General features: G+C 45.7%; 1 protein-coding gene across 2 annotated transcripts in view; it reads left to right on the top strand.

Moving 5' to 3' along the window:
* Nucleotides 1–701: 701 nt before the first annotated feature.
* LRPPRC (leucine rich pentatricopeptide repeat containing) overlaps nt 702–22,811 on the top strand; it is a 576,320-nt gene continuing 554,210 nt past the window's right edge. For both annotated transcript variants that reach the window (XM_069233999.1, XM_069233998.1), the window contains exon 1: nt 702–888. In XM_069233999.1, coding sequence (XP_069090100.1) covers nt 743–888 — 146 coding nt within the window. In that variant the 5' untranslated portion in view covers nt 702–742. The remainder of the gene's footprint in view (nt 889–22,811) is intronic.

The raw sequence follows: 22,811 nt of genomic DNA, 5'->3' as shown, positions 1-22,811 counted from the left end.
AGAGCATACTCCAGCTTTGTGATCCTTCGAATGGTGAAGCGCGGCCAGACTAAATGGGGTGTTTATTTAATATGGTGTGTAGTGACAATGCAGTTAACAGGTCGACGATTATAGCCGTGGTAATCAGTGCTTTAAAAGGGCCGGTACTGTCCAGTACGGAGTACCGGCACTTTTTTTTTTTAAGAGGGAGAGTACCTACACTTCTCAAGAAAAAGGTGGTACTTTTAACTGGAGTGTACGGGCACTTCTCAGAAATATGCAGGCACTTTGGTACAGAGTACCTGCATTTCTGTTTATCCATTTTAACCACTGGTGATAATACCGATGCAGAACGACCGCTAACAGTAAAAGAGTCGTAGTTCCGACTCACATGCAAACTCTGATTACTGACCTCTGTTAGGCAGTGTCAAGTATCATACAACCTCGGGCTGACTCAGATCGGCCAAATAATAAACCCACCGGGTTTACTCCTGGTCGGCCAGGCAAGTCCATGTGTTATCTTAAAAGCAACCAAATATGCGATACTTGCCTGAAAAAAACCCAAGCAACCATAGTTCTTTGCTACATATCTTACGGCGATGTGCACAAGTTATTTACCGATTTAAGGCCGTGAGAACATCTATGTTTTGGTTTCAGGTACCAAAGTCGTTCCCCAAAAACGCGAGGTGGTTGCGTCCGCTCGCTGGTCACGTGCCCCTCCATGCTGAGTTTTGCCTTTCCTGCCCGGCGTGGAGTAACCAACATGGCTGCGCTCTTGAGATCTGCCCGGCTTCTGCCGCTGTCATGCCGTTCTGCTGTACTTCAGAATATCTCCCGTCATGGGGCCCCGTCCAGCGTGGCAGCCAAGGCGCTTTCCCTTGCAGCTGGTCGCGCTCACCTTCACAGCTGGTGAGTCCTGTACTTTGCGGCTGCGCATGCTTCTCTGCACACTTTGAACTGCAGTCGTATGACCTCCCAACAGGTCTCGCAAAGGTCGTATTGTTGTCTCTTGACCCCTACCACCAGGTAACTTTAAAACCCACACGCACCTTTCAGTGTGCAAGTATTTTATAGTGGCAGCATAGGCTACCCGAAAGACTAGCAGTTCACGTGTATCAGCAATCGTGCACAGCAGAGTTATCATGAAGCCACCCTTGAGGATGATTTTGCGCTGTCCCACGAAGAAGAGACATTAGGAATATTTTGGTGGTTCCTGCAGCTCACGTCCACAAAGCTGCTTCTCTAGCTTGATGCTTTCAGATGCCGTCCTTGACACGGCCACGTTTCCAGTTAGGCACTATCGGACATTGCAATGCCTCATCATGAAACTGCCCAAAACGTTTCCACCTTCCTCAGGCTCGAATCGCTTGACAACCCGAATAAAATATGTGTACAGGTTCATTATTATAAATAACATTGTATTCGGTTGCACTAGGAAAGATAGTGAGTCCACCCTGACATTGGCTTAGTCAGCTGTGCCCACCCCGAAAATCGAATCCCTAGACTGGAATAGTTTTGTGACCAGCATATCAGCGCTAAGGCTAAACCCCCAATCTGGCAGTGCAAAGTGTTCTGCTCCCAGCTTGTCACAATTCAGAGTTAAAAACACCCAAAGTTTGCTGGCGAGGAAGGCACTGCCAGGGATACATAACCCGCCAAACTTGCTAAGTCATAAATATCCCCCCCTGGCACCTTAAACATTAATGTATTATGATATTTTTATATTGTTTTCTCGTTTTTTTCTTTTAAAGTTGACTGAACCAAATCGCAATGCAATAACATTTTATGTGTATTTGACATAAGATTTAACTTATTTCAATACAATACATTTACTTACTCACTTTCAAAGTCCCCTACCCAGCCACGTCATTGGCAGAGGTCGCATACCCTCCCTGAAATTGCCCCATGTTGTGCGCTCAGCCTCAAACTACCAAATGTTTGCGTGCCTTATTGACACTGCCAAAGTTTACCTGCCAGATTTGGCAATGCTAAACCATACAGATCCAGTTGGGCAGCGCCATGGTTGCTTGTCTAGGCTGGAAGTATCAAAAGCAGCATGACCCAGCCTGACATTGTCAATGGTCGCTTGCCACAGACTACCTAACCCGGTGTCAAAAATCAGACACTTACCTCCTCTAACAAGGAGAGTATGTCCAGTCTTCTTGTAGCAAAAGTTCAATGTCCTGCCTTATGGTTCAAATCCTCACATAAGATATGATTTGTCTACTTTTTCTGGCAGTTTGGTAGATCGTGTGTAAGTAAGTCCCCTTATGCCATTTTTCTGTCTGTGGCTGGGCTTTTATGTAGTGGTATTGTCATGATGCGCCATCACCATAGGCGTGCAGTAGCTATGTGTACAGGACGGGGATACTGGGGCTTAATTTTTTTGTAAGAGAGTGAGCACTGCATATGGTTTGGTGGAGCAGGGGAAGTGGGCACAATAAGTTAGTCCAGTCTGAACTCCTGATTGATCCTTTACAAACTTTTTGGGTAACTGAAAATAGAACGAGTGGCAAGGTCGCATTCAGAGACTCTCTATTAAGGCCACTGAGAATATTGGAATCACTTGTAGAAAATTGTTGCCCTAGATCTGGTTTTCATTTCAGAGATCAGCACATAAATATTACAGGGAGTCCAGGGGTGTGGACATTTATAAAATATCTATTTGTCCAAAAGATAGGATGCTTCAGAAATTTACTTTTCCTATTAAAAAAACATTCCACATGTCCCTTTTTGTTACCATTCAGGGAAGTGGCAAATCATGTCAGTGTTCTCATTATATTGTAACTCTGATAATAGTGTCACTGATAATCCTAGGTTTATATCAGCATCTGAATTCTAGCAAAGTTCTTATTTTTGCCACCTTTTGTGCAAATCTACACACAGATGCTGCGAGTAATGTGCATCTAGATCGTAATCTATGCACCCTTTGGAACTCCACTGGGAGAGAAGGGGAGTATAAAGATCATTTCTTGACACTAAGAATGAAATGTGATAAGAAATACACCATGTTGTCCCTCTGAAGGGACTCTGGTAGTACAACTAATCTGAAATTGTCTCTTGGGTTTCTTTTCTCCAGTTCCATAAGCTTCTGTTGGAGTGGCTAGTGGTCCTGTACCTCTGTCTATTAAGGAAGCTATCTTGTTTTTCATCTGGTCCAGTCTACTTTCTGTGGTTTGAATCCTGGTATTGAAGTTGGCAATGTCTGCACAGATGGATTGTATGCCACTCAATATCTTGGAGGTGTTTTCTGCTGTGGTAGATCTAAGTGCCATTACCTCTTTCATAATGATGTCCAGTGCTGTCTTGTGATAGTTGATCAGGTTCTGAAGTGGTTTTGATGGCTTTACCAGTGACTGCCTGCCTGTAGAGGAGCTGTCTGACTGATCAGGGCATGGTGACCGGGTCTGGTGGGAAGGGAGACTGAGACTAATATCCAATACCACTTAGTCCAGAAGATCTCCTCTACAGGGTGCTCATCAGAGAGATTGGTTGGAGTCAAGAGAGTCACCAGTACATTAGACTCTGAGAGCGGTGGGGGAGGGAGTGGGGTTGGGTTGGTGGTTGTGGGGGAGTGGACTCGCTGGGTATTGCCTCTCATTATCCATGTAAAGGGCTTGAAGGTGGAGTGTCGAACCTGCCTCTTTCCAGAGTGTGCAAGTGTATTCACTGACAAATAGTGTATGCTATATTTTGAATTTTGAGGATTTCTACCATGGTCTTCTGGAAGGGTAACATCTAGTAGAGGATGAACCCAACCCTTGTATGGCAGAGTCAGTCTGTTATTCAGGAGTCGTCACTGCTGCAGGTTTGGCGTCTACATTAATTGCGCTCCTTGTCCCACCCACTCCGTATGCCACGTATACAGGTTATTAACCATATGTGGTTGACTAAAGGAGGAAGTAGATATCTTGCTCCCAGTGTAGAGTCTGGGGAGGGAAGTCTAAACACCGACTAACATTGTGTCTTGTGGAACGTGATCCTCATTATGGCCCTCTGTGACCCCGTATGGGTACCACCCCCTTGGTCCCCACTTAGACCTTCCCTCCATGGCTTACAACAGTTTATCTTGCTTTCTGTGAGTATAAAGGCTTCTGCAAGCCCTGGAGGGTAGCAGGGGGCCGCCTTCCCTCCGTGCGTTGTTAGGTCTGTGGCAGCCAGGCCTCCATGATGCAGTACTCTGTTCCAGCACCACTGTTCAGGTTGCTCCTGTCCTGGCCTGTGTCGGCAGAGTCCAGCTGCGGAGGCACACCTCTGCCACTTTTAAGCCCTGTAAATAAAAGGTGTTACTGTTACCCAGTGTATCATAAGGATAGAAGCCTGAGGTGACTTCACCGGTATCCAGCCTTGGAACTTTCAGATAATGTGAGTTCTAAGTGGTGTTAATCAACTGAGACTTCTTACATCCATATTTTAATATATTTGGGGGTTCTGCCCCATCCACATAGTTCTACATGCCTGGGAATCCTGGAAACCCACTCAATATGTTTTTGCATAGAACACATTCTCATTTTTGTAATGGCTCGTCAGTTGTGTTTGGAGTGTATAAACTATGTAATGGGTTGTCTGAAATTAGAGTGTATTCCTGTGGCTGATTAGGAGTGTAACCCCCTGTGTCTGTCTATTCATATCAGTTCTTATTCAGAGTGTTTATTTTTTGTATTTACTTGCTCTTATTGTTTGAGGATTTTTGCATCCATTATTTACAGTAAATGGCATTACTCCTAGTTCTACTCCCTTGCCTGCCTTCCTTAACCAATAAGGCTCCCTTCCCTCCAATAAACCCCTCCCTCCTCTAATAAAAACAGCCACCACCCCTCCTCATCCTGTACGCAAACAAGCCAACCCAGACACTTAGTTGTTTCTTACTGGGAGGGAGGGAAATGGAAGGAAGGTGAGGGAGTAGGACTACCTACCTCCTGTCCCTCCCTCAGCTTCCTTCTCAACCAATAAGGCATAGCAAGTAAAACAGAAAAGGACAACAAAGTTGGCAACACCCAAACCAAAAGAGAGCATCCAAAACCCCACATAGAAGCATCCCTATACCCCCATAGAGGACAAATTCTGTGCCCCAAAACTTAAACCAGACCGTCCCACAGAGACAACCGAAAAGGAACGAATTAAAGAGGAAGGGGTGGCCCAAATTGCATCCGAACAAATCCCCAACACAGAGGACTCCTGCACTGCGGAGGCCACCTAAAAACAAGGAGGCAAAGCCACAAGCATCCGAACAAGGGGCCCAAACGGAAGACTAGGCAAGGCCATCAACTGCAAATGCCAACCAGGAAAAGAATTCACCCTGCCAGGAAACAAATGTAACAACCTTAGGTAAAACCCAGGCAGGAGCCCAACCACATCACCCAGCCTAGGCCAATAGCCACAAAACGCTGGAAACACCGCCCAGTGAACCTACAAAGGAGGGACTGACTTACCCATGTAAGCCACAACCTGCAAGATCTGCAAAATCAGAAAAAGAATGGCCAGAGCCGGAGCTACCGGCCACCCCAAGCACCAGACCGAAAACACTGTGTAATTTCCAGCATAAGAATGCAAGGAAAAAGACCTCCCCGAAGTCTGGAAAGGCAGAGCCAAACCCCGCCGGGCCCCTGGACTAGCAAAAAAGCAACATCCCATCACCCGGGCACAAAGGGCAACCACCCAAACAATCCCTGGAAGAGAAAGAGCCAGAAAGAACAGAGGAGATGGGACAACAAGAAGAGCTCACATGAGACTGCACCCCCAGAATGCCAGAAAAGGGAACCAAGGAACCCGGGGGCACTGCAAAGGAATCATAACACCGAACCCCCATATGTGTGCCCCACACCAGAGTAGGCACGAACAACTTGAAAGGGAGAAAAACCGAGCAGCAGACTCAGAGGCCAATGACAAGGCAACCTGTTCATAGCCTAAGTCAGAGGAAAACGCCACCAGGAATAAAACAGATTTCACTGGCACTATGAGGAGAAGCAAACAGGTTGAACACTTGAACACCCCACGTCTGAAAAACGCAATGAACAGACTGGGGTGCAGGAAGAAAACCCAGATGGAGGAAAACCCAGACAACCAACACACACCAAAAGCACACAGCAACCCAAGACAGAACTGAGTCCAGAACTCGGATTAAAAAGTCCCAAGCAAACATGTCCATGGACGAAGACGCTGTACCCCGTGCCTGAGGACGAAAGAGTTCAACACCAGACTGTCCGTCTGAACTAGCACCACAAAACCTGGCAGGCCTCATGGCCCAGAGCCAGCCGAAGAGTCAGAAACCCCTACCAGGGCGAAGACCTCCAAGAGGCCAGAAAGGCCCAGAAGCCCAAGGACCTGCACGGACATTAGCCAAGCCCTCATCCAGAGAAAACAGCATCCATCGATGCCACCACCGGAGCTGGAGGAGAAAGAGAAAGTCAGAATATGAAGCGCGACTCGCCAGACCTTCCAATTAAACCCTGGGGACTGGTGCACACATCCGGAATGGGCCAGAAGTGCAAGAGCCCCGGCCACCACACGGAGAGAATCTCATAATCAGCACATGCCCGCAAAAAAACAGCCCAAGGCACCAAACACACTGTTGATGCTAAAAGACCACGCCCCAAGAACCACTCCAATGAGGTTAACAAAGTGACCCAAAGAACAGCAGGTAAAGGGACAGGACCAAAGAAGACAGCTCCATAGGGCAGCCCAAATAATGAGCCATAGCCGGGCCTGCTACATGATCTCATCAAGTATCATCAACAGGGAGTCCGTAGGGAGGCTTACCCACAGACCCTCAGAAGACCCAGGGCGATGACACGAGAACAAAGGGACCAAAACTAGGAACGATCGCCAATTCCACCATACACCCCAGAGCAAGCCGGACAACCTGCAGAGGGGAACAGCAGGATGGCACCCCAAGACTCATGGATGCAAAAAAGAAAACCTGGACGTAGCCAAGGAAAACAGACAGAACACATTCAGGAACAAACTAAATCAACAACTAGGGGACAAAACACCCCTGCAATTACAAAATCATAAACACAACGGAAGGGGCCCTGACCCCAAGATGCAACATGTGGCTTGCAGGGGACAAAACGACCCTGAAGCAAATCCAAAGGAACAACCAGTCCCCCATGGCCTACAGAACCGGAGGCAAAAAGATGCCAGCACAAGGGGAAAGTTATAATCCCATGACATAACATAGCCCAGGGCTACAACAACCAGGATCCATTGAACCATCATACTCTGAGGATGGCCAGGGACGCAGCCCTTCCTGAAATGCCTGGAGAACAGGCCAGGTACCCATAACACAAAAGAGCGCCCAACACCTCCCTGCCCCCCAAATGGAAAAGACGACAAGGCAGCTTCACCCCAGGGCCTGCCAACCATCGAGACTGGAACACTCCCAGCAGAAACCAGGTTCCCAGGGAAGAATGCACGAAATCTAATGAAACAGCGGCTACCAACCCCTCTCGTCACAGCTGAGCAGCAAAAAATACAGAACACACTATACTGACCCGAACCGGCACAGCCTGCTCATCTAAGAGCTGTATAAAGGAGCAAGGCAAAGCCACTGAGAAGAGACCAGGTGACAAAGCCAGTGACTCAGCCAGGCTAGAAAACCAGAAGCCACTGGAAAACAACAGCAGCAGTCAGACCTGTCAGACTTGTCAAGTGTACTCACCCCTTGGTAGATCTATGCACTCCGGTCAACTAGTTGTAATACCACAACGCCTGAATGAGACATGCAAAAGAAACGAGTCCTGAAACAGTGGAAAACCATCCGGCACCAGGGGCTCACTGAGCTAGGTAGACTCCGAGCAATGTGCAGCAAAGGTCATAAGGCAGGGAAGGTAAACTACAGGAGAGAAAGGACACCAAAAATAACACAATACCATATGGCTCCCTCATGATCAAGTGAGCAGGCATGCGAGAAATAGTCAACCACAGGCATGGAAAGGTTACACACAATCACACGGAAAGCTAGAAAACGTCCCACCAGTAAACCAAAACCATGGCAGCAATGAGCAGAGAAAGCACAGGACTCCAGAGCGAAGGCCTCCAAATCAGACAGGATAAAAAAACTGAGTGGGACTCAAACATGACAGCAACCCTCAGAACCAGAACCTCACCGGAACCGGAAAGAGTATGGAAAACCCAGCGGGCAGAACTCATTGGGGAAACCACAAAAAAAAAAAAAGACGAGGGCACCACCAAAGCCAAAGATCCGCATACAGCCCCCACCGTCCGAAGCAACAGACCATGACCTGCTCCTAGTACCCAGACATAAGGGTTGCATTCCTCCAGCACTCAGAAGGACACGAGCCATGCTGTGGGGAAGTGGAAATCTGTAGTGGAAACGCATTACTTACTTTACATAGTCTGATAAATATTTTGGAGCTTTTCTCAGTCTCGAATTCTACTAATAATACTGTTAACTATCAGACTATAACTTGCGTTGCGAATTCAAGTCCCTAATATGCTTATCGCTTAAATTAGCTCCCAACTTTTCTTTGTTCTCCAACAATTCTTCATTCCCCATCCTCATATTTCCATTACAAACATTCTCTTCAATCACACTCCTGTCACTACCTTCCTTTCCATATTTGACAACTCTCCTCAAGTTCCAACACTCACCATATTTTAACACAACATGCCACCTATTCACCTTCTTCACTTCAAACGGACTTCTGATTCTTCCCAAACCTTTCTTGATACGCCCTTCCTTTACTTTTACTAAATCACCTGGTTGAATTCTTTCTGCACTACTACTCTCTAAAAACTTGTTAGTGCTAACCTGTTTACTCCTTCTTTCTAACAAACTTTGTATCCACGAAGGATTCAGTTTGGTAATAGATGTCCTATCCCTCATTTTCACAAAAGGTACTTCTTTATTGCTAGAATTTTCTGTGGTGCGATACACCCACACTAAATCATAGATCAAGCTTTCTTCATCCATCTTATTTGTTACTGCAAGTTGTAAAGCATTTTTTAATCATGAGGTTAGCCCTTTCTACAATTCCAATGGGTTGTGGATTATATAAAGCCGTGCAAGAATGCTTAATGCCACAAGATAATAAAAATTCCCGCGTCTCATTTGAGGTTAACTACGTACCATTGTCAGTTATCAATACTCTTGGGAAACCTTCCTCTTGACAAATGTGACATAATGTTGCTATTGTTTTCTTAGATGTTTCAGAAATATATTTGACTACTAACCACCTAGTGTTCACATCTATCAACACTATTGCAAACCTCTTCATGTGATCTAAACATGACATTGGTCCTCTGAAATCCATGCATACACTGTGCCAAAGAATTTCAGAGTCATGAATATTACTTTCTTCACGTTGAAATCCCACTTTCAATCTTTTCTCACTCTCCAGGCACTCAGCACACCGCTCCACCCATTGCACAATATCACTGTCCATTGCAGGCCACCAATAGTCCATTCTTAATCTTTTCTTGGTTACTGTCTGTCCTAAGTGCTCTAATATCTTTTGGTAATAAATGTACATGTTGCCACACATTAGTAAATAGATCCTTTGCAATGATGGTAGACAATGAGCCTGAATCGATCACCAATTCAACCTCCTTACCTCTGATGGTGAATTAAGCTTTTGGTCTATTTTTCCTTCCAACTACTTCAATTTGCTCATTGACGCATAAAACTCTGTCTGCTGCCATAAATGATGTCAGTGATTTCTTCAGACAGTTTTGCTACTTTTCCTTTCTTGATGCTCCTATCTTTACACATTCTGGCAAAGTGGCCTTTAAGACCACAAATTCTGCACTCTTTACCCGTAGCATAACAATTGTTAGGCTCAGAATTGTGGTATGAGCTTCCACACTTGCTACAAACTTTGCAAAATGACTTAGCAGGAGTACCATATTTTTAACTTCATTATAGCAACTTCTGCACTTACTGGTGAAACTTGACTTTCTTCCTTTTACTTTTTTGTGAATATCACGCATACAGTAATCCGATTCTTCTATCACTTTAGCTATTTCAATGGCATCCTTTAGCGATGGGTCTCTCATTGCCCATAGTCTTTCTTAAATCTTATTTCTGTTCTGCGCAACCAACTGGTCACAAATCATTTCGTCCATCATTGCCACAAATTTACACTTTATGAACAACTCTCTTAAATGTGTTACAAATTCGGCAAAAGATTCTCCTTGTCTTTGGGACTGAGTATAAAACTTATACTTCAAGTCTTCTTTTTGCTTCTATAAATTGGCCTTCAATTGCTTGTCCTGCATCACCACTGCCACCAGTAAATATCTGAAAATATGTTGGCCCTATTTTCTGAATGAGTTTAATAATATAGCTTTTTTCCTCCTTGGGCTAAATTCTTGACCTTCTAAAGCTTCCACATAATTATCAAAAATATCTATCCACTTATCCCATTCAATAGTTGGTACTCCTGGATGAGATAATTGTGGGGGTGGCAAAATTGAAGAGAGATCAATAGCCAATTCACAAGGGGAAATAAGCAAATCGCTTTATATATTTTATTATTGTATGTGTGTGTGTATATATATATATATATATATATATATATATATATTTAAAAACATGTTAAATATATATTGATTCACTGTACTATTTCCTCGAATACATATAAATATAACGCTTTGTAAATAATCTGAAACCGTTCTTGTTTTGTTTACAGTGCCGATTTATATGCAAATTAGGTAGTTCAAAGTTGTTATGGAGATTGTATCCATATTCATTAACCTTCATCGGTTTTAGTGTTTGGAAGACGAATGTGAGTCGTCTGATCGCGTGCAGGGTTGCTGTGGAGATCGTATCCATAAAGCTTAGTCCTTCAGCTGTTTTAGTGACCGGAGGACGAGCGAGAGAACATGAGATGTGTGACGTTGCTTTCAATAATTCCAAATGCTCGTGCTGAGCTCGTGTGCATAAATTAATTATGTTAAGTAAATATCCATGCCATTTTTAGAGGAAATATGAGGAACATGAACTGAAGGACTCACGAAGAAGTGACCGAATGACGTAGACCACTGGTTGAAACAAATATGTGACTGGCTTACGAGGATGACGCTGGGTAAGTTTATGTTGAGTAGAGTCGAGGTAAGGATGACTGTGCTGGTGGTCCGTAACCGTCAAAATCTGTAGTAACGACACTGATCTCGATGAGCTTTAATGAGATATCGCTCAGCTCAACTTGATTCTCCCTTCACCAGCCAGCGGCAACTGTCACTGTCCAGAAACATAAGTTTCACTCATCACTAAGGCATTGGAACAACACCGTCATTAAAGGAGCCTTTGCATATTAGATTACAACAAACACCCTCCGAGCCGAAAGCAGGAGACCGGTGCCGAAAAGCAGGGAACTGAAGCCAGACACACCGAAATGGGAACTCTGAATCTGCAGCACGAGGGACCAAGGCCCAAACACGAGGCCACAGGTGATTTTTCACCCCCTACTTCTGGCCCCATCCGAACACCACAAAACCAACTAGGCATCGGAAAGGAAAGATACTGCCAAATAACACTGGCTGTGGCATAGTAGGCGCTTGTAGGATGTGGTGAGCTACAGACCCTGCCAAGGAAAAAACTGTATGAAGCACAGGAGACCCAGGCCGAGCAAGAATAAGGGCCTAACACAGTCCCCCCTGCGCCCAACACAGAGAAAGAAAAACGGGCTCAAACCCGCTCCTACCGCCCATCTAAAAACACAGTAGAAGCATGCCAACCCAGAAGTGCAGCCACAGCAGAACCGCTGGACTCCGTCACAGCGCCTGCATGCCACGCTCCATCCGTAGAGATGCAGACGGACAGGAATTGCAGCCAAGCTGGTAAACCGTCGCCCAGAGCTTCGCTCCCGACGGGGATCGAAACAACAAAGGGAGAGGTAAAGGTAAGTCCATCTAGAGACAAAAAATAACAGGATGAGGAGACGGTGGGGGTGTTTTTTATTAGAGGAGGAATGGGTCTATTGGAGACAAGGGAGCCTCATTGGTTGAGAAGGAAGGAGAGGGATGGACGGGCGGTAATGATGATCGTCTGTTTAATTAGCTCCCTGTTTCTGTTACTAGTAGCTTCTGACTGTTGGTTATTTATTTCTACATGCCTGGGAATCCTGGAAACCCACTCAATATGTTTTTGCATAGAACACATTCTCATTTTTGTAATGGCTCGTCAGTTGTGTTTGGAGTGTATAAACTATGTAATGGGTTGTCTGAAATTAGAGTGTATTCCTGTGGCTGATTAGGAGTGTAACCCCCTGTGTCTGTCTATTCATATCAGTTCTTATTCAGAGTGTTTATTTTTTGTATTTACTTGCTCTTATTGTTTGAGGATTTTTGCATCCATTATTTACAGTAAATGGCATTACTCCTAGTTCTACTCCCTTGCCTGCCTTCCTTAACCAATAAGGCTCCCTTCCCTCCAATAAACCCCTCCCTCCTCTAATAAAAACAGCCACCACCCCTCCTCATCCTGTACGCAAACAAGCCAACCCAGACACTTAGTTGTTTCTTACTGGGAGGGAGGGAAATGGAAGGAAGGTGAGGGAGTAGGACTACCTACCTCCTGTCCCTCCCTCAGCTTCCTTCTCAACCAATAAGGCATAGCAAGTAAAACAGAAAAGGACAACAAAGTTGGCAACACCCAAACCAAAAGAGAGCATCCAAAACCCCACATAGAAGCATCCCTATACCCCCATAGAGGACAAATTCTGTGCCCCAAAACTTAAACCAGACCGTCCCACAGAGACAACCGAAAAGGAACGAATTAAAGAGGAAGGGGTGGCCCAAATTGCATCCGAACAAATCCCCAACACAGAGGACTCCTGCACTGCGGAGGCCACCTAAAAACAAGGAGGCAAAGCCACAAGCATCCGAACAAGGGGCCCAAACGGAAGACTAGGCAAGGCCATCAACTGCAAATGCCAACCAGGAAAAGAATTCACCCTGCCAGGAAACAAATGTAACAACCTTAGGTAAAACCCAGGCAGGAGCCCAACCACATCACCCAGCCTAGGCCAATAGCCACAAAACGCTGGAAACACCGCCCAGTGAACCTACAAAGGAGGGACTGACTTACCCATGTAAGCCACAACCTGCAAGATCTGCAAAATCAGAAAAAGAATGGCCAGAGCCGGAGCTACCGGCCACCCCAAGCACCAGACCGAAAACACTGTGTAATTTCCAGCATAAGAATGCAAGGAAAAAGACCTCCCCGAAGTCTGGAAAGGCAGAGCCAAACCCCGCCGGGCCCCTGGACTAGCAAAAAAGCAACATCCCATCACCCGGGCACAAAGGGCAACCACCCAAACAATCCCTGGAAGAGAAAGAGCCAGAAAGAACAGAGGAGATGGGACAACAAGAAGAGCTCACATGAGACTGCACCCCCAGAATGCCAGAAAAGGGAACCAAGGAACCCGGGGGCACTGCAAAGGAATCATAACACCGAACCCCCATATGTGTGCCCCACACCAGAGTAGGCACGAACAACTTGAAAGGGAGAAAAACCGAGCAGCAGACTCAGAGGCCAATGACAAGGCAACCTGTTCATAGCCTAAGTCAGAGGAAAACGCCACCAGGAATAAAACAGATTTCACTGGCACTATGAGGAGAAGCAAACAGGTTGAACACTTGAACACCCCACGTCTGAAAAACGCAATGAACAGACTGGGGTGCAGGAAGAAAACCCAGATGGAGGAAAACCCAGACAACCAACACACACCAAAAGCACACAGCAACCCAAGACAGAACTGAGTCCAGAACTCGGATTAAAAAGTCCCAAGCAAACATGTCCATGGACGAAGACGCTGTACCCCGTGCCTGAGGACGAAAGAGTTCAACACCAGACTGTCCGTCTGAACTAGCACCACAAAACCTGGCAGGCCTCATGGCCCAGAGCCAGCCGAAGAGTCAGAAACCCCTACCAGGGCGAAGACCTCCAAGAGGCCAGAAAGGCCCAGAAGCCCAAGGACCTGCACGGACATTAGCCAAGCCCTCATCCAGAGAAAACAGCATCCATCGATGCCACCACCGGAGCTGGAGGAGAAAGAGAAAGTCAGAATATGAAGCGCGACTCGCCAGACCTTCCAATTAAACCCTGGGGACTGGTGCACACATCCGGAATGGGCCAGAAGTGCAAGAGCCCCGGCCACCACACGGAGAGAATCTCATAATCAGCACATGCCCGCAAAAAAACAGCCCAAGGCACCAAACACACTGTTGATGCTAAAAGACCACGCCCCAAGAACCACTCCAATGAGGTTAACAAAGTGACCCAAAGAACAGCAGGTAAAGGGACAGGACCAAAGAAGACAGCTCCATAGGGCAGCCCAAATAATGAGCCATAGCCGGGCCTGCTACATGATCTCATCAAGTATCATCAACAGGGAGTCCGTAGGGAGGCTTACCCACAGACCCTCAGAAGACCCAGGGCGATGACACGAGAACAAAGGGACCAAAACTAGGAACGATCGCCAATTCCACCATACACCCCAGAGCAAGCCGGACAACCTGCAGAGGGGAACAGCAGGATGGCACCCCAAGACTCATGGATGCAAAAAAGAAAACCTGGACGTAGCCAAGGAAAACAGACAGAACACATTCAGGAACAAACTAAATCAACAACTAGGGGACAAAACACCCCTGCAATTACAAAATCATAAACACAACGGAAGGGGCCCTGACCCCAAGATGCAACATGTGGCTTGCAGGGGACAAAACGACCCTGAAGCAAATCCAAAGGAACAACCAGTCCCCCATGGCCTACAGAACCGGAGGCAAAAAGATGCCAGCACAAGGGGAAAGTTATAATCCCATGACATAACATAGCCCAGGGCTACAACAACCAGGATCCATTGAACCATCATACTCTGAGGATGGCCAGGGACGCAGCCCTTCCTGAAATGCCTGGAGAACAGGCCAGGTACCCATAACACAAAAGAGCGCCCAACACCTCCCTGCCCCCCAAATGGAAAAGACGACAAGGCAGCTTCACCCCAGGGCCTGCCAACCATCGAGACTGGAACACTCCCAGCAGAAACCAGGTTCCCAGGGAAGAATGCACGAAATCTAATGAAACAGCGGCTACCAACCCCTCTCGTCACAGCTGAGCAGCAAAAAATACAGAACACACTATACTGACCCGAACCGGCACAGCCTGCTCATCTAAGAGCTGTATAAAGGAGCAAGGCAAAGCCACTGAGAAGAGACCAGGTGACAAAGCCAGTGACTCAGCCAGGCTAGAAAACCAGAAGCCACTGGAAAACAACAGCAGCAGTCAGACCTGTCAGACTTGTCAAGTGTACTCACCCCTTGGTAGATCTATGCACTCCGGTCAACTAGTTGTAATACCACAACGCCTGAATGAGACATGCAAAAGAAACGAGTCCTGAAACAGTGGAAAACCATCCGGCACCAGGGGCTCACTGAGCTAGGTAGACTCCGAGCAATGTGCAGCAAAGGTCATAAGGCAGGGAAGGTAAACTACAGGAGAGAAAGGACACCAAAAATAACACAATACCATATGGCTCCCTCATGATCAAGTGAGCAGGCATGCGAGAAATAGTCAACCACAGGCATGGAAAGGTTACACACAATCACACGGAAAGCTAGAAAACGTCCCACCAGTAAACCAAAACCATGGCAGCAATGAGCAGAGAAAGCACAGGACTCCAGAGCGAAGGCCTCCAAATCAGACAGGATAAAAAAACTGAGTGGGACTCAAACATGACAGCAACCCTCAGAACCAGAACCTCACCGGAACCGGAAAGAGTATGGAAAACCCAGCGGGCAGAACTCATTGGGGAAACCACAAAAAAAAAAAAAGACGAGGGCACCACCAAAGCCAAAGATCCGCATACAGCCCCCACCGTCCGAAGCAACAGACCATGACCTGCTCCTAGTACCCAGACATAAGGGTTGCATTCCTCCAGCACTCAGAAGGACACGAGCCATGCTGTGGGGAAGTGGAAATCTGTAGTGGAAACGCATTACTTACTTTACATAGTCTGATAAATATTTTGGAGCTTTTCTCAGTCTCGAATTCTACTAATAATACTGTTAACTATCAGACTATAACTTGCGTTGCGAATTCAAGTCCCTAATATGCTTATCGCTTAAATTAGCTCCCAACTTTTCTTTGTTCTCCAACAATTCTTCATTCCCCATCCTCATATTTCCATTACAAACATTCTCTTCAATCACACTCCTGTCACTACCTTCCTTTCCATATTTGACAACTCTCCTCAAGTTCCAACACTCACCATATTTTAACACAACATGCCACCTATTCACCTTCTTCACTTCAAACGGACTTCTGATTCTTCCCAAACCTTTCTTGATACGCCCTTCCTTTACTTTTACTAAATCACCTGGTTGAATTCTTTCTGCACTACTACTCTCTAAAAACTTGTTAGTGCTAACCTGTTTACTCCTTCTTTCTAACAAACTTTGTATCCACGAAGGATTCAGTTTGGTAATAGATGTCCTATCCCTCATTTTCACAAAAGGTACTTCTTTATTGCTAGAATTTTCTGTGGTGCGATACACCCACACTAAATCATAGATCAAGCTTTCTTCATCCATCTTATTTGTTACTGCAAGTTGTAAAGCATTTTTTAATCATGAGGTTAGCCCTTTCTACAATTCCAATGGGTTGTGGATTATATAAAGCCGTGCAAGAATGCTTAATGCCACAAGATAATAAAAATTCCCGCGTCTCATTTGAGGTTAACTACGTACCATTGTCAGTTATCAATACTCTTGGGAAACCTTCCTCTTGACAAATGTGACATAATGTTGCTATTGTTTTCTTAGATGTTTCAGAAATATATTTGACTACTAACCACCTAGTGTTCACATCTATCAACACTATTGCAAACCTCTTCATGTGATCTAAACATGACATTGGTCCTCTGAAATCCATGCATACACTGTGCCAAAGAATTTCAGAGTCATGAATATTACTTTCTTCACGTTGAAATCCCACTTTCAATCTTTTCTCACTCTCCAGGCACTCAGCACACCGCTCCACCCATTGCACAATATCACTGTCCATTGCAGGCCACCAATAGTCCATTCTTAATCTTTTCTTGGTTACTGTCTGTCCTAAGTGCTCTAATATCTTTTGGTAATAAATGTACATGTTGCCACACATTAGTAAATAGATCCTTTGCAATGATGGTAGACAATGAGCCTGAATCGATCACCAATTCAACCTCCTTACCTCTGATGGTGAATTAAGCTTTTGGTCTATTTTTCCTTCCAACTACTTCAATTTGCTCATTGACGCATAAAACTCTGTCTGCTGCCATAAATGATGTCAGTGATTTCTTCAGACAGTTTTGCTACTTTTCCTTTCTTGATGCTCCTATCTTTACACATTCTGGCAAAGTGGCCTTTAAGACCACAAATTCTGCACTCTTTACCCGTAGCATAACAATTGTTAGGCTCAGAATTGTGGTATGAGCTTCCACACTTGCTACAAACTTTGCAAAATGACTTAGCAGGAGTACCATATTTTTAACTTCATTATAGCAACTTCTGCACTTACTGGTGAAACTTGACTTTCTTCCTTTTACTTTTTTGTGAATATCACGCATACAGTAATCCGATTCTTCTATCACTTTAGCTATTTCAATGGCATCCTTTAGCGATGGGTCTCTCATTGCCCATAGTCTTTCTTAAATCTTATTTCTGTTCTGCGCAACCAACTGGTCACAAATCATTTCGTCCATCATTGCCACAAATTTACACTTTATGAACAACTCTCTTAAATGTGTTACAAATTCGGCAAAAGATTCTCCTTGTCTTTGGGACTGAGTATAAAACTTATACTTCAAGTCTTCTTTTTGCTTCTATAAATTGGCCTTCAATTGCTTGTCCTGCATCACCACTGCCACCAGTAAATATCTGAAAATATGTTGGCCCTATTTTCTGAATGAGTTTAATAATATAGCTTTTTTCCTCCTTGGGCTAAATTCTTGACCTTCTAAAGCTTCCACATAATTATCAAAAATATCTATCCACTTATCCCATTCAATAGTTGGTACTCCTGGATGAGATAATTGTGGGGGTGGCAAAATTGAAGAGAGATCAATAGCCAATTCACAAGGGGAAATAAGCAAATCGCTTTATATATTTTATTATTGTATGTGTGTGTGTATATATATATATATATATATATATATATATATATATTTAAAAACATGTTAAATATATATTGATTCACTGTACTATTTCCTCGAATACATATAAATATAACGCTTTGTAAATAATCTGAAACCGTTCTTGTTTTGTTTACAGTGCCGATTTATATGCAAATTAGGTAGTTCAAAGTTGTTATGGAGATTGTATCCATATTCATTAACCTTCATCGGTTTTAGTGTTTGGAAGACGAATGTGAGTCGTCTGATCGCGTGCAGGGTTGCTGTGGAGATCGTATCCATAAAGCTTAGTCCTTCAGCTGTTTTAGTGACCGGAGGACGAGCGAGAGAACATGAGATGTGTGACGTTGCTTTCAATAATTCCAAATGCTCGTGCTGAGCTCGTGTGCATAAATTAATTATGTTAAGTAAATATCCATGCCATTTTTAGAGGAAATATGAGGAACATGAACTGAAGGACTCACGAAGAAGTGACCGAATGACGTAGACCACTGGTTGAAACAAATATGTGACTGGCTTACGAGGATGACGCTGGGTAAGTTTATGTTGAGTAGAGTCGAGGTAAGGATGACTGTGCTGGTGGTCCGTAACCGTCAAAATCTGTAGTAACGACACTGATCTCGATGAGCTTTAATGAGATATCGCTCAGCTCAACTTGATTCTCCCTTCACCAGCCAGCGGCAACTGTCACTGTCCAGAAACATAAGTTTCACTCATCACTAAGGCATTGGAACAACACCGTCATTAAAGGAGCCTTTGCATATTAGATTACAACAAACACCCTCCGAGCCGAAAGCAGGAGACCGGTGCCGAAAAGCAGGGAACTGAAGCCAGACACACCGAAATGGGAACTCTGAATCTGCAGCACGAGGGACCAAGGCCCAAACACGAGGCCACAGGTGATTTTTCACCCCCTACTTCTGGCCCCATCCGAACACCACAAAACCAACTAGGCATCGGAAAGGAAAGATACTGCCAAATAACACTGGCTGTGGCATAGTAGGCGCTTGTAGGATGTGGTGAGCTACAGACCCTGCCAAGGAAAAAACTGTATGAAGCACAGGAGACCCAGGCCGAGCAAGAATAAGGGCCTAACACAGTCCCCCCTGCGCCCAACACAGAGAAAGAAAAACGGGCTCAAACCCGCTCCTACCGCCCATCTAAAAACACAGTAGAAGCATGCCAACCCAGAAGTGCAGCCACAGCAGAACCGCTGGACTCCGTCACAGCGCCTGCATGCCACGCTCCATCCGTAGAGATGCAGACGGACAGGAATTGCAGCCAAGCTGGTAAACCGTCGCCCAGAGCTTCGCTCCCGACGGGGATCGAAACAACAAAGGGAGAGGTAAAGGTAAGTCCATCTAGAGACAAAAAATAACAGGATGAGGAGACGGTGGGGGTGTTTTTTATTAGAGGAGGAATGGGTCTATTGGAGACAAGGGAGCCTCATTGGTTGAGAAGGAAGGAGAGGGATGGACGGGCGGTAATGATGATCGTCTGTTTAATTAGCTCCCTGTTTCTGTTACTAGTAGCTTCTGACTGTTGGTTATTTACAAAGAGTGCACAATTGGAAGAGGGGTAATCTGGTATGCCTGTAGAAATATGTGGAGATAAAGTATCCAATAGACATTGTTGCCATGTGATATAGTGTACTTGTTGGTGTTACCTGGTTACTCCCCCCCCCCCCCCCCCCCCCCCTCTGTCTAGTTGGGATGTTACCCGTAGTGATTGTCAGTGGTTAGACAAATTGCAAGCATTACTCCTTTAACCTTTTGTGTGTTTCCAGAGAGTGTGAATAATGAACCTCATCTGTGCCTGTCTCAGTCTCACACACATATGAATTAAAATTTGATGGTGTCTGTTAATTTTTAGGTTTTGTCAGCACAGCAGTAAATTGAGGTGAAATGTGTTTTGGCTGAATAGAAAAATGGGCATTCGGCACATTGCTAGGCGTACTGTAGCACCTATTTCTATGTGAGCTTAAAAACTTTCCTTCCACTCTTGTAGTAAACGGCACAGTATGTCCTGCAAATGCCAAATGTCTCTCCCAGCCTGAAAGTTGGAAGTGTCATTAGTGTTCATGTATGCTGTTGCTGCACCTTTTTCTGTGCTCAATAATGTACATTTAAGCAGCAGCTGGATTACTTACCAAGCCCTCATGCTGCGGTGATTGGTGGACTTCTTTCAGTTTCTTCTTTGCTGATGCGCAGATGCATGCTGTCTCAAATGATAACCATGCTCACTGGAATTCATGATTGTTTTGTAAAAAGTGTCAACTTGATGGTGAAAGGAGATGGAAGATGAAAGCCTTACTCCATATGTCTTTCACATCCTATCCACTTACAGACAGTAATTGTTTGCACTGCTGCCAGATGGTTCCATAGTCCTTCTTCTGTGTTGTTGTCTCTTATGGACACAGTGCTTTTTTTCTAGGAATCTTGCTGCAAGATGGCCACTCCTTGTGACAGTGATGTTGCCCGCTATAATGTGCTCACCTTTCAAGGTAACCGTACTCTTCAGTTGCTCTCGCCTCCATGTACCAGAGCCATTGTTGGCCCACTCAGCTTCGCCCGCTTTCCTTGGCACCAACCATTACTTCCACATGGAATAAGGCTACCTGTGGGCCCCTTTGGACTGTTTGCATTTAATGTAGAAAATATTTCATCTCCTAAGAGAGAGCAGGGCTCTTATGTGTACAACTGCTTTTAGACGAAGGACTGCAAGGTGGCACTCCTTCTAGTGGAATTGCTGTATAAGCTTTCATTGGATGTTATACATACACTTGAGATATATATATATCTGGGTGGTTTGCACACCCCGGCTCATGCAACACTTTGGTTTCCTCTCTTGCCAGCCTTTCAGCTTGGTTTGCTCTGTTCTTGCTGGCATTTGCTTTCCAGCCAGTCCCAGACCTGTGCTTCAGAGGTAAAGAATTGCGACTCCTCCAGCATGGACGCTCTCAGCTTTGCAGGAAAGAACAAACTGCACTTCAAATGCAGACTGTACTGATGTCTTTTTACTGGCAAAAAGGTCTTGTGCTGTCTCTGTATAGCATTAGTAAGGTGTAGGTAGATGGTCATCTGGCTCCCTTCAGTTGTTTAGGGCCTGTGAGATCGCGCCACCTGCAGAATATGGTCTTGGTCTCTAAAATTAGGTAGTCTGGTTAAGATCCTTCTTGGTGGCGAATGCGGTTGCCGCTAAACCCTATGGGCACGTTTTGCTATGTAAAGGTTTAAGGCTTTTCCACCTAGTACTCTTTTTTTTTTAACAGCCATGTTCACACACAGCTGTGCACTTGGGCCTTCGGCTTTCTTGGGGTCGCCAGTCCGGCTCCCATTGTCATCATGCCAGGAGCAACCTTCCACATAGTTCATTCTGCCAGGCCGTTGGGGTCTTTAACTGTCTGCAGTTTCTGTAGGTGGGTGGTGCCTTCTATGGCTAAGAGGGAGATCTGAGTCATTTTTTCTCAGCCTTTGTTACTCTTTCTGCCAATGTTTTGTGATCTAAGCGTACTAGACGTACTTCAAGCACCATTGCTTCTTTCTTATGCTTTAGCACTGTTTTTGTGTTCCTGATTGCCACTGAGATCCTTTCCATATGGGACTCTAGATTCATCTTCCCATCTAGGTTTGCTGCTGCTGCCACTTTCTGACCCTGCGCCCTGATGTCCTCTGCTGTTTTGAGTTGCTTGGGGTGCACCGTTCTTCTGGATGCACCCTGAAGCTGAAGGGATTGGCTCAGTTATGACAGACGGCTGAGTTTCCAGCTAGCTTTGGCCACACAGTCCCTTGGGCTGTTTCTAGGGGTAGATGACTGCCTGGCCTCGACCCAGGTTTCTTTTTTTTGTGTCACCCAGAGATGAGAACCCCGTGGTTCACAAGCCTCCTTTCCCTGCACGCTGCCGTAGTTGCGTTTTTGGGGGGTTGGGTGCTTGCCAACAGTGTCCCAGGCCATCACGCTTGTGCTGGGGGCTAGATTATGCAGGGCACTGTGGTGAACAGTGGGGTCTACCATATCTCGCTCTAGTCACTCACTCTGAGGCCTGGGGCCCCCCTATCCTTTGTGTTCTGCTTGCTTAGTTTAGGCAGGACAGGCCTGTGATCGAGGCCACAGACTCCCCCAGTGCTCTAGGGGCCCCTGTTATCTGTGGAAGTGCCCCTACTTAGTTCTGTCATTTGGGGAGCCATAGAAGTGGCAACAATGTTCTTCCCTGGGTCTCAGAGATCTCATCTGCTCAGTTCCTGGCCAAAAGCCCGGTTTGCTCTAGTGTTGGTCTCTTGTGCTCCTGCCTCACCACTAGGGCTGCTGCTTGTTTCCCCAGGCCGTTACCATGGGTTCAGTTTTCTCGCCGCTGCTCTACCCTGGGCCCAATGTACTGTTGCTGCAGTGCAGCACACGCCGTCCTTGTGGCAGGCTGCTAGTTAAGGGCCAGGCGCTCCCATTTTCTGTAGTAAAGCTGCTACCTCCACAAGTTACCGTTCAGAATTTGGGGAACTGCCTCTGTGCCACCCTTCTTCAGTGCCAGAACCTCAGGTGCCGCAGGACTCTGCTGAACCCATGCTGACCTGGTGCATCTCATGATTTATTTTCCTTTGGTCCCAGATCTCAGCAGCGAGGGTTCATGGCCATCCAGGCCATGCCCCCTGTCTTGCGCGTTTTGGCTTGTGGCAAAGTTTACACTCGCATCAGGACAGAGCT

Source organism: Pleurodeles waltl, chromosome 5, assembly GCF_031143425.1.
Source record: "Pleurodeles waltl isolate 20211129_DDA chromosome 5, aPleWal1.hap1.20221129, whole genome shotgun sequence".
NCBI classification, from domain to species: Eukaryota; Metazoa; Chordata; class Amphibia; order Caudata; family Salamandridae; genus Pleurodeles; species Pleurodeles waltl.
The sequence above is the reverse complement of the archived record's forward strand: the minus strand, read 5'-3'. Positions and strand labels throughout refer to the sequence as shown.